This window comes from Hydractinia symbiolongicarpus, chromosome 7 (assembly GCF_029227915.1).
Source record: "Hydractinia symbiolongicarpus strain clone_291-10 chromosome 7, HSymV2.1, whole genome shotgun sequence".
NCBI lineage: Eukaryota > Metazoa > Cnidaria > Hydrozoa > Anthoathecata > Hydractiniidae > Hydractinia > Hydractinia symbiolongicarpus.
The window spans coordinates 7,869,851-7,883,093 of NC_079881.1; the positions used below are offsets into that span (position 1 = coordinate 7,869,851).

Sequence of the window (13,243 nt, forward strand, 5' to 3'; positions counted from 1 at the left end):
GGTTACCAACCCAAGTTTGTCCGATAAAATTGATACACATATTTCAAAATTCATTGACATGTGGCGCAACGTTTTTTTTTAATGAATAAAGTCGTGCGTTCAATATATTTTTAAAGCAGTATAATTTACAAAGCTTGTGTTAAAATTTTATCTTCTTTGTTATTACTTCTCGTTTCTTTTTTTTACTTACATCACACAACCCTCAATTATATATAATTGAGGGTTGTGCCAGGGCGAGAAGCGCTCGTAGAGTGCAATTTAAATTTTATGAATACAATCGAAGACAACTGTCTAATACAGGATTACGCCTTCTCGCTTAAACCTAGTTTGCACAAACGTAAATGTTCACGGTGTGATGATAGCTGGACAATAAGACACAAAACACTTTGTTTGTTTCCAATGAAATAAAATAAGTACAAATTATGACGATCCTCATCCGTATTGATATTCACCACGAATAACTTGGAAACTTTATTATAGGGACAGAAAGGGAGGGGAGTATTAGATCTTTCGCTTCAATTTTATTCATAAATAACTATTGGATTACAATGCCCTGTCACAATTCTTAATTTTATTTCATAAATACACCAGATCTAATACCGGATAACGCCTTCTGGCTTAAATCTAAAAGACATTGTTTCAACTTCCTACATAACACAGCCATAATACAGCCTTTTGAAATTCTCGCCCATGTTTACCACAAACTTGCTTGTTATAAATTCCACTTGTTTGACCAATTAACTGTCCTAAAAATGTTTGAAAGAGATGCCTCTGCCATAAAGGTTTCAGGCGTAGACGCAGACCTAGTAGAATGAGCCGTGAACAAGTAATACGAGACAAAGTTGATACAAGTTTAAGGGGTTTAATAAAACTGAGTAATAACTGATTAGTATTATTGCAACAATTTTTGGATCTATCTAAATACAAATTATCACAATGACAAACATATAATTCCTTACTTTCTGGAAATTTACAGTATTTCACTACAGGAATCCCTTTTCCAGGTTTCATAGCCTAGTCAATATTGAAAACAAAAATAAATAACCAGAATGGTGCTTTATCATCTACCTGATGTCTATATTAGTTATCTCTAGAAAAACCTCGAATAGGATCAATTGATAGAACATTAGCTATGCAACTTTCTCCAGCCCGATTCGTAATGATGTTGGACACTTCAGATAAGGTTTGCAGCTTTGTTTGATACCTGTTTTGTTGCCAGACATTACCTGAAACTGTCCAGGCTACTAGTTGAAGTGTTCGATTTAACAAATCTATATATATTTAACAAATCTATATATATTTAACAAATCTATATATATTTAACAAATCTATATATATTTAACAAATCTATATATATTTAACAAATCTATATATATTTAACAAATCTCTATATATTTAACAAATTTCTATATATTTAACAAATCTCTAATATATATATATATGGGTACGCGGTGGTGATTCATCGGCAACTGCAAGAGCTCTTGGGTCTACCCTACGATCCGAGTAAAAAATACTATATGAAGGGTGACTACGATTCATTCTACAAGACTGATGTTTATCAACGACTGACGCTTGTTTGCACCCAGCTAGACGAGGATGATTGCCTGTTTAACGGAAAAAGGCCCAAGATTTTTGTTATCCTACCGACCAAAGAGGTAAGATGGGGAGACATGTTGACATGGACTTTTGACACTCCTATATACCTCCCTTTGAAAGGCTCCACCGATCGCCTGGAGTTGATGTTGACGGATGAGCATCACCATGATAAGAACGTCTCGTTCGTTAGAATTACCACCACTTGCTCATAGAATAAATGAATAATGATGAAGTCATGAAACCATATCCGAGCCTACCGCCTAGTGCTCCAGATCAAGAAAATGAGGGGAAGGTCTATAGATTGAAGAAGATCGAAGAAATCGAAATATACCTACGAAATGAAGTAAAACAGCGCGAAAAACTTAGTAAGAAAATTGGTATGCATGGTACCTGGATTCATTATATAGACCACGGATTGGTCGCCATAAGCGTGATCACGAGCGGTGTTGGGATTGGTTCTATGTTGAGTGGAATCGGTGTTCCACTAGCAGTGGCAATAAGTGGTATAGCCATCGCCGTTGGATTGGGGCAGACAGCCCTAAAACAAGGTGGGAAGAAATTGAATTATAAACGTAAAAACACGACTCAATAAGACTCCTTGCAGAGACTAAGCTGAATTCAATAGTTGATTTGATATCAAGGGCGATTGAGAATGGAGTGATAAGTGATTATAAATTTAGTCTGATCATGCAGGAGAAACAAAAATATATGCTATTGAAAGAACAAATAAGACAGCGTACGAAGAAGATCGTGGAAACGATAAATGAACAAGAGCGACAGCAGCTTGTGGCACAAGGCAGACGGGAAGCCAGCGACGAATTAATGAAAAAACTTCAATATGTTCAATATGCAAATGGTATCTAGATAAGCCGCCGACTTATTCATAATTTAATGTTTTGTACGAAACACTAAATGACACCAAGTATTTCACCAGTAGTTGCATCAACCATAAAATCACCGTCGTATATGACAGTTCGCTTTTGTTTCGCTTCCAAGCCTCTGATATATTCATCGAGTATTTTCATGGCCGCGATATCTGAGGATGGCTTGCAATAAGGCCCAAGGGTTTGTGTTGCAATATCTTTATATTTTACCTTATGAATGGCAGATATAAGATCAGTCCTCTTGAGAGTGGAGTATCCATGTATACCCAGCTCCTTTGCCTCTTTTTTCAAGTCGTTCATAGTTTATTTTGTATACAATGTTGTATACAAAAAATATCGGGTTTTATTTATACCACAACGAATGGTTCCTCCTCATCATCAAGATGCCTTATCCTTAATGTTACAGATACCGTCCTGTATTTGCACTCTTCAAGCAAGACCTGCAGATAGTGCTTGGATCCCTGCTTATAAATGCTAGATAGATTGATGATAGCCGTACATTCACAAGGTTTCAGGTACTCGGGCGTCGTAAAAATCAGTGGTTATTTTGCTATCCCATTCCTTGACTTTTGCATTCATATATCGATCATTCTTTACTGGCGGGGCTGTGAATTCATTTCCATATATTTTCTCGATCCTGGCTAGGATGATCTGGTATTTCTTAAGCCATTCCGGATTATGATGTAAATTGAATGACATTGTGAGTGACGACCCATCAATATCGCGCGTGGCACCCCTGCTATATAAGCCCTTTGGTGTTTGACTCAATAGCGACGATATCCTGCTGTCATTTTTATAACCAATGACAAAGCGCTCATCCTTGCCTTTGTTGGCTTTAATCGAATCGCTGAGTATGATATTCTCAAGCTGAACATCATCAATATCAATTAATGTTGGTTCTCTATAAAAATCCCTGGTTTCAATACTATTTCCATAAAATTTGAACATCCCTTTATTTATGGAAATTGAACCCCCAACTAGGAATTTTTACAAGGACAGCACCCACCATTATACGTGATAAACATCATATAGTGTTGCCAACAGAGCAACTTACCTTTTATGAAGAACTTCCTTCCACACTTGCATCTATCATATTTATCGAGAGTAATTCCACATTTATCACAATACTCAATCATTTATTTGAGAGGGCTCTGAAACGATCTGGAACATATTCGAGGAGCGCTGGATTGTCACGTACTGCCTCATCACATAGTTCCTGTGTTTTTAAATGATCGGGTACATACCTGAACATCAGGCTCTCCCTTCTGAATGCATCATTACACATCTCCTATGTCTTTAAATGATCGGTTACTAACATTAGTGTCCAGGGATGTTCACGAACTACAGCAGTACACATTTCCTGTGTTTTTAAATGGTCGGGTACGAACATTAGTGTCCATGAATTAGCACGGACTATTCGATCAGGCGTTATGAGATGATCATTAATGGACATCTTTATTATATATTTTTGATTCCAACCAACAATTTTTTCTAGCACGGTCATGATAATTTTTACTCATTTTCTGTATAATATAGGTATATACTATTATATATGATTTAATATTATTATGTGTTGGTTATTGGCATTTATATTTTGTATTATTACGATTTCACGTATGACGTCATATGATTTCGTTTATGTGTTAGTATTTAATGTTTAATATTATTTTGTGTTGGTTATTGGCCTTATATTTCTGATATGTTACATTTAATATTATTTTGTGTTGGTTATTGGCATTATATTTCTGATATATATTATTATGTGTTAGTTATTGACATATTCATATTATTTTGTTGGTTACTAACAGCACTTAGGAAATTTCCCTTGATGTGCGTGCGCTGTCCTAGAAGGAACATTTCTCTATCTCTCAAATTCGTACTCCCGTTGCATTCATCGTATAGATCTTGAAATGCTGATCAAGAAAATGTATAGGAACATGAACTTTTGACAACCAGTTGCAGAGAACCGGTTGTCAAAACCGGTTGGTTTTGTGTAGGTTTTGTGATGACGTCATCAACCCGTCCATTCAGAAACGGATTTAAGGAGCCAGGTTTGGGAAACTTACCCAAATTGGTCCCAGGTGGTCCCTAGTTACCCACGCGGTGAAAAATCATTGACGTCACCACCTCGTTTCCAAGTCATTTGGCCTCTAAATTTTAGGTGCACTGTATTGGCTTCATTAATTTAATATAAGATCTTAACGTTAAATAAAAGATTGACGTCGCGCCGTAACATCAGAAAATTTAACATATTAGACATGCATTTTTTGGTTACTTCAAAGAAAATTTCGGTAAGATCAAAGGAAAATGACGATATCAACTTTGCCTGTCACAGAGACACGGAACTGGTATGTTATTATATAGATTCGGAAATGATAGCGGATAAGAAGAACATACCCATTTCAACTGCAGTTACACATATATGCACAAAACTTTGTTTTATTCTGTTGAGATCTGGTTTAATATGTTTAAGAGATTCGAGAAGTTTATATAAAAAGTTCGATGTAGGAGATGATATTGTGGTTAATCATCAAATTTCAAAGTTGAACTGTTAAATTGTTAGCTAGGAATATGTTGTGTTATGTCGTAAATTAGTCTCTCGTAGTTATATAATGTTCTAGTTATTGTTGTAAAATTATGTGTAAAGTTGTTAAAAAAATGAACGTCGGTTATTATATAGATATATATATGTTTCGAATGTGTGTTCAATTAGTTATGTTTTTGAAATAAAGTATATTGAGTTCGCACGTGTTGTTAGTTCGTACGTATTAAACTCTCACATTTTTACATGGTCCACCGAGCCGGATCAGTTGATTTATACTTAATATAATTTTATACAGTAGTTTACGTGATGGCTACGTTAAAGAAGAAAATTAGAATTCGCGATGGGTTATTAAAATTGATATTAAACTTATTTAAAGAAGAGGTTAAAGTTGTTTATAAAAATTATACGGAAAAAAAACATGTTGTTTTACTTAATTCCATGGACATGATAAGAAATTTAAAAAACTGTGCATTTTAAATAAGCAGATCACAGAAGGAATTAATGATGAACAAATGAATTAATTATTCGCCAAAGCTTGAGTGTCTTTTAAAAAGTCAATCTGAAGAACGTGGAATACTTTTGCCACATTAATAGAGATATCTTTAGATAGCTCGAGCTATTCATAGAAGCTTTAATAACGTGACAAAAGGACGCTAAAGAATTGAACATCACAATATCCAAGCTAACTATAGATACCTTAATCTAGCATAGGATAGACAGTTAAAGCATGCGCAGAACATGCTATCCTTAGTTCATCTCATTCATTATGATAATTTGGGATAATATTTATTTTTAATTCACCTATTTGGGGATAGCAACCTAACCAAAGATAGCGTGCATCATATCTTTAAAACGCGTGTTCTCGCAGAATTTTAACTTTCAAATGTCTTGTCTTGAAATAATGTCACTCTTTTTACGCACGTGGGTAAAGAAATTATTTTCAAAAGTTTTTTCACAACAGTGTATTAAACATCCGAATACTATTCTTAAAAAATGAACTTTTTTAACAACTCTGTTTCACAAGAAATTATTGTTGCAGCTGAGGGTACAAACGAAGAAATGGCTAACCGCTTGGTGAATTTATCGTAAGTTTTTATTTTAATATTTTGAGTTCTAAGTCGTGTCTGACTGACGCATTTACTCTTTCGAACCTGAAGCTTTTATTCCTATCATGTCCGATTTGTGAATTTTTTCTGAAGCGCAAAAACAGAAAAAAGGAGAAAAAAATACTTTAAAGATTTTTTCTCCACAAAAGCCTTAAATATGTTTTCTAATTCTCTTTAAGAAAAACGAGAGGTTCTCTTTCTTTTTTACTTTTCTTCAGCGACTTGAGCGTTGGCAGATCCAATCGCCTTTTCTTTGGACCGTTGCTCTCCGCCTTATTTTTTTCTGAGAAAAGAGAAGTACTAAACTCCATAAAAAGTGTGAGAGAACACAATATACACTTCGGCACTAATAAATCGTCGACTACATTCTCCTCTTATTTTGCATTTGTTCGAGAGAAAATCAACCTTTTCTCTAGGCTCTGGGGCAAGGTTGCGGTAAATCAAAGAAAAAAGAACCTACTTTTTATCATAAGAACCTTTTTTTTTACACTTCGGCACTAATAAATCGACGATTTATTAGTGCCGAAGTGTATAAAAAAAATAAGTTCTTATGATAAAAATAAATTAGTACCGTTTTTCTTATTTATTTGTTTAGATCTCAAGCATTAGTGAATTTAACCCAAACGAATCACAATGTCAGTGATAATGCATGACTGTGTACCTCTAACACATTCATAAATTTTAATGAATTTCATATGTAGTGTTTTAACTGCGTCTAGCAGTAACAACTTAGCATCGAACTATGTACAATCTCTACAGACAACTATGTAAGGGAAAATTTATTTTACTAAATCTTTATGATGAAATCATGCAGTTCTAATGTTTGTTCGGTATTACCTGCTGTTCCCTGTATTTATTCCAATAGTGACTGTGATGCTTTAGACAACCAAGAATGTCGATTTTGCCGAATAACTTTGAGGCAATAAAGCATCGTCCACAATAGAATTAGAACGCCTTAGGCATCACTCTTTTCAAAGAAGTGAAAAACTTTTTTTCGGAAACTAAAAAGCTGTGTAGAAGAAAATTGGTAGCTAATTAAAAATTATTATTCAGGCACAAAGCGAAAAGAAACAAAACAAAAGTGAGCCAGCGCCGAAGGTTTCGATGGTATCCTGCAAGTTGTATTATTTACCGAACGCATCACCAAAGCCATGTCTCACAAAGGGAGACGACCCAGTTGTTGTTAGACATTTTCAAAACAGATATGGTATATTCTTCATTTGTTCCTAAATTAAGTATAGTGATAATGCATGCCATTTTCCTTATTTCCAGCGTTTAATGGATACATTTCAAATTTCAAAAATATTATACTTTCACTTTTGTTTAAGGATACGCTAAACCGTGTTATGACGCCGTTCAGAAAAAAATAAGAAAATGTCGGTGAGCATTCATCTAAGCGAGCGTCAATTTCGACAGGAATTTCAAGATCTTTTCCCCAATCTCAATGGGAATATTGAGTTCTTCAAGGTATCTTTTGTTGGCAAGTATTAAGAAGTAGAGGTAAAAACACCACGCGTTATCAAAAACCTTCGTTACTCCGGAACATTGATAAACCAGGATAACCTAACTGCAGCTGCTACCACCACTTCTACATCAAATGTTGTTACTTGCCAGGGGAATGCAGCAAGCGCTCTAACTTACACCACTACTGGATCCCTACTGAGCCATCGAATGTCTGAAGTATCATCGATTGGACTTACATGAGACAACATAGTAGACGATGCTATCGTCCAATATATGGATCCACAAAAAACGTGTCGAAAACTTTTCGTTTTATTTTCTAACGAAATTGGGGAAGATCTTTTTGGCTTGACGCGGGACTTCTTTACGTTGTTTTGGAGCAGATTCATCTAAAAATATTGTATTGGGGCAAAGCATTATCTCTTATATATACCGAAAATGTCTCCCCTTACTATTGAAAACTGCAAGGATGTGGGTAGAATTTTGCTATATGGCTTTTTGCTTGTGGGACATTTGCCGCTGCAGCTGGGTGTATCTATTTACGAGACAGGAGCCGTCAGATAACTTAATATTATCGTCGTTCAAGCAGTCGTTGAGCGTTGTTGTAAGAATAAAATAGGCTACCTGTCTTTTCCACTTTGATGCAATAAATGAATCAAAGTTCTCCAGATATGCTAGCTACATAACTAGCTAACTAAGCTAAAGTCTTATTACAAAATAAATAAGCTCACTTCTTTGACTTGACTTTTAACCACTTAGCTTTAGTTGGCCAGGTAAAAGGACGACGAGTGTATGTCACGTAGACAAGACACCAAATATAAAGCGCGTTTTCGCAGGTTCTTATCGTATTTACGATAGCTTTGGTTATACAGAGTTGCATAAATTTCCACATTTAATCTTATCTGCAGTTATTCAAGGATAGCTTTATTGATGTGATATTTCCTAAACATATATGCATCCTTTTATCACATTAATAAAGCTATCTAAGCTATCTGCAACTTGGATTATAAGTGGACTTGCCGTATTACCAGTAATTATTGTTAAAGATATTGTCTTTGCTGTGGCAATTACAAATGGAGTTTATATTTTAATAGCTGTGGTAGTGTATTCAATAATTGGTTTGCATTTAAATCGAAGAAGAAGAAAATTCCAACAGAATGTCAGACAAGGGGAGTCAATAACAAACGCTAAGCAATTCATCCTACCGTTTTTACTTGTTTTTACTTTTATCATATTTTCGTCAATTCCGACATGTATATATATACATGGTACGTATGGAAAAATGACGAAAACGTCTTCGATAATTATCTCCAAAATCAGAGATATTTGTTTGACCTCTCGATTTTTTGTTGATCCATTAATTTACGTTTTTCTTAACAAACCATAGAGGGAAGTGGCACTTTATTATCTGCGTTGTAAACGAATCCATTCAACGACATTAGATAATTCAACAGCGTTACAAAATATCGTTGTTGTTAATAGCGATACCGTAGACGTCGTTGAAGCATCGGATCGATGACGCAGTCGGAACAATCGCTCGACAACCGAAGGTCGCGTGTTTAAGTACCACGTGAACTCATAATCTCGTGAGCAACATTTGGAAATCTCTCTACTGTACAAGTCAAGTCAGACGCTCGGAAATATTAGTTTAAATTACTTTTTTTGAAAAAATAACCTCCTTCTCCAGACTCTCACACATGCATCGTTGTACCAACAATCCCGTAAATATCAATACGACCTCTATTGGGGTTGAAAATCTCTAAAAAAAGAATATCTCTGCGTATAAATAAAGTTTAATTAATATTAAGATACATAATATTAAGATACATGTATAAAAATAAACAAAAATTCGTGTATAATAGTTTACTGACAGAAACAAGAAGAAGAAAGAAAGTGAGTTTTATCACCCAGCCCGTATTTTAAGCAAATAAGGTTTTTTTCTTTCAGTTTAGCCAGGTAAATGTGCATTTAATGGTTATGACGGTTAACCTATTGTTTTTTTCATATTTTTATGGTAAGTTGAAAAGTGGTCTGGTACACTGGAAAAATATAGATTATATCGTATGGGAAAAATAGTCTGGTACCCCATATCCCTAAATACTTCGACAATGTACAACGGACATTAGCAGTGCAGTAGTGTGCTTTAATGATGAGCAAAACTCCTACTCTATATACCTTCTCTTAGAGTAAATACCATCTTTACGATCATGCTCTAAAAATAACTCCCATGATAGTAGCTAACACATTTATCTCTTATACAAACTGTAGACAATTTACTCTATTGTTTCATTTGAAAAGGATTTTGTACAAGAAAAATTTATTCTGTTTATGACACTTATATATTTCATGTTTTGGAGATTGATCGCTATAGAACTACTTAACGCTATTGTATGTATAAAATCCATAGCCTTCTACTAATCAAAGGCATCATAAACCAATGTTCCACTCCTGGGTCTTGATTAGCTCAGAAAAAGTTGAAAATTGTTGTTGAAATCCAGTATTTTTACTCTACACTTATCCTGAATTGAAAATGATGGACGGGAAGGAGAATCCTCGCAGAGCTCTCCAAAAACGATTTTGTTTCATTGTACCATATCTACCATTGTAAGTGCTATTCAAAATTTAGATGAACCTCGGTATCTAACGCTTCTTGAAGTTAAAGAAGTTCCAAAGAATTTTGCACAATTTATCTTAGCCTAAATTTTTTTGTGTCCACGAGAACTTATGATATTTTTAATTTTGCAATTTCGAAATAAAAAATATCAATTTAATCTAACACTGGTATAGGAAACCAGGGTAGAGGTAAAGAAGAGTTAGACACCTACTAGCTAGTAATCGGAATTTGTTTGGGTCATTTGAGTTCATTATCTTTCTGGTTTAATGGCATCTCAACCAGCTTTTGTGAGGGATTAGGGTAGAGTTTTTGAAAGAAACTTCTGGTGGGAAAAAGTGAAAAACCAAAATATAGTGTCATTCTTTCCTGTTCTTGTGATGCAATGTCTCTCCTGTTTTTATAACCCTGTTTCTTTAGTGCGCTCTCATTAGGAATATCGAAAAGGTAAGAAATTAGTATGCTAGACTAGCTGGTTTATAGGTGCAATTTTATTAGCCAAATGATTTGTTTAAGAATAGTGTATATGCTAATAAAATGTTGAATGGTATGTAGTCGCTGTAACATTTTAGGTCACGTTTTAGGTCGCCAATACATTATAGGTACATTAAACCTGCCATTAAAACAATTATCTTTTTTTAAAGCAGATGATGCTGTATCACTTGTGCAGGAAGCCTCGGACTTGTCTTCCAATTAAAACGAGGAATTATTAAAAAATCCCTTAAAGATTAATCTATTTGAATAAAACTGCTCCTTTACAGAAACAGGGCTAATAAAAAGCCGTTCAAAATATAGAAACCACTAATCATTCATGAAGTTACCGACTATTACCAATTTGTGAACGAAAGAAAAAGCGCTGAGGTGACAGGTGCAGCCAAAATTGCTTTATTGGAAATTGGGTTTAAAAAATGCTTTAAATACGACGGTAGGATCCTTTAGAACGTAAAAAAAAGGAAAACAAAAATAAGAATTTACAATGTTAAGCTTTTTTTTGTTATGTGCAATAATTCCATTCATACGGACTAAAAATAAATATAAATGCAACACCAAAGAAAGAAAAAAAAGATTTAACTAAGAGAATCTAACATCTTTTCCTTCCAGAAGAAGAAACACGATGCCATGGTACATGATAAGCACACTTTGTATATTTGGGCTGTTGAAAATCTCGTCATCATCGCCACCATTGTCGTTGCCATCACCATTCCGTGTGGTACATTTTTACATGAAGGAAAATCCACCATACAATGTCCCACTTGTTTATGATCATAAAAATAAAGGAATTATTCACAACTTTATCTCTCATAAGAACTTCAGGGAAAAGAGAGAAGAAGAATACAAACAAATCTTCTTTGAAACGACTTCATCTGTGCTTTTAGACCTAATAACAAATGACAAACTATCTAACTATGGTATCTCACAGAGCGATGTTGTTTTTATTTCAGGAATAACAGTTCAACACGTTAAACCAAAACGAGCAAAAGCTTATGCTGTTGACAAAATTATCACTTCACCAGGATCTGCTGTTATTGTTCGTAACAGTGATGCGTTGCTCCTTTTAAAACTATTTACTGGCATGAGCGAATGTTTCTCGATTATTTACTTCGCAACTCTTGCTGCCATTATTGTTGGAGCTTTTGTGTGGTTATTAGAACATCGAGGCAATGAAGATTTCCCCAATACTTTTGGTAAAGGACTCTGGATAGGATTTTGGTTTTGCTATGTTACCATGACGACCGTGGGGTACGGTGATAAAACGCCAAAATATTGGGCAACACGAGCCTTAGCAACAATGTGGATGGTCTTTGCAGTCATGACAGTTGCTATGGTTACAACTACGGTGATGAGTAATGCTGGAAATATGGTGAAATTAAAAAATCAGGATGTGGCAGTTCTTAACGCAACATTTGAAGAAAGGAATGTTGAACAACTTCTAGGAGCTAAAGGAAGACGCTATGACAACTATATCGAAATCTTAAAAGCGGTAAAGTATGGCTATGTTAAGGCTGCTCTTGTTGACCAAAACGTAGCAGCGTATTACTTCAACAAGTTTTCAGAGGCACCATCTGATAGTAGCAACTCAACGTTAAAAGAAATACACCTGCTCGTGAAAAGCCTCAAGGCACAACAGAAAATCGACAAAAAAGTCCCTGTTAAGATGTACATGTTTTATGGTGAAAATCTGGGAGATGAATCAGGTACAAAAACTAATTGTTCTTCGTGTTGTGTTTGCAAGAGTCTTAATTCTCAGCTTGACCATGAAGAAGCTAAGAATGGCGAAGAAGCATTTTTATCGCAAATGGTAACACTGTACGATATTTCGTTGGAAGTCACACCATATTACGTTCGGTCCGTTACAGATATTTTCGATCAAACGGACAGGGGTTTGTTGTTGTTTATGACTATAATAGTTGTGCTGCTTATAACGGCGGGTATCATTGTTGAGGTCTACAATGTTTTTATTAACAAACTGACGGCTAGACAGAATGCTTATGTATTTAACGTGACAGAGAAGGAATATAAGGCACGCTTAAAGAAACTATTACATCAGAAAGTTCAACGCTTTCTGGAAAGTGCAGTGGAAGATATCGCTGAGGAAATGTTGTTACAAGAGCAGCAAGTTTCTGCCCCGTCAGAACTATTAAAATTATACAAGATGGATCTGTAGGAGTAAAATATAACTTCCAATACACTTGTGATTGCCATTAAAAACATTAATCAAGCATGACTGTGCCGATTATTATGTAAGCGATGGGCGTTTTAATTATATCTTGCAATACGCCCTTCGTTTTAATATAACCTAGTAAAAAATGGTAGCCAAGTTGTTAGCTTGCGCTTATTAAATAACGATGCCTGGAAAATGTACGACGTGTGATAATCTGAGGTCCGGAATATATAGGGACTCTCCATGGTCTGAGAGCTACTCTCTGAAATAATACCTATATTTTTGTATGGGTTAGGGTTAGGGTTGTGTATGTGAATAGCGATACTCGGGATATGTGCAACAAACGATACTCTGACGACTCGAAATAGGACGATGGGC

At 35.1% G+C, this 13,243-nt stretch overlaps 1 protein-coding gene across 1 annotated transcript; it reads left to right on the forward strand.

Moving 5' to 3' along the window:
- The first annotated feature begins 11,227 nt into the window (after nucleotides 1-11,227).
- LOC130649057 (uncharacterized) lies at nucleotides 11,228-12,923 on the forward strand. The gene has a single exon (XM_057455250.1). It carries the CDS (start codon nucleotides 11,318-11,320, stop codon nucleotides 12,866-12,868), a length of 1,551 nt encoding a protein of 516 aa, XP_057311233.1. The 5' UTR covers nucleotides 11,228-11,317; the 3' UTR covers nucleotides 12,869-12,923.
- The last annotated feature ends 320 nt before the right edge of the window (nucleotides 12,924-13,243 follow it).

Bases quoted from the DNA above. Each gene is read 5' to 3' on its own strand.
- LOC130649057 (XM_057455250.1), top strand. From the start codon at position 11,318: ATGCCATGGTACATGATAAGCACACTTTGTATATTTGGGCTGTTGAAA.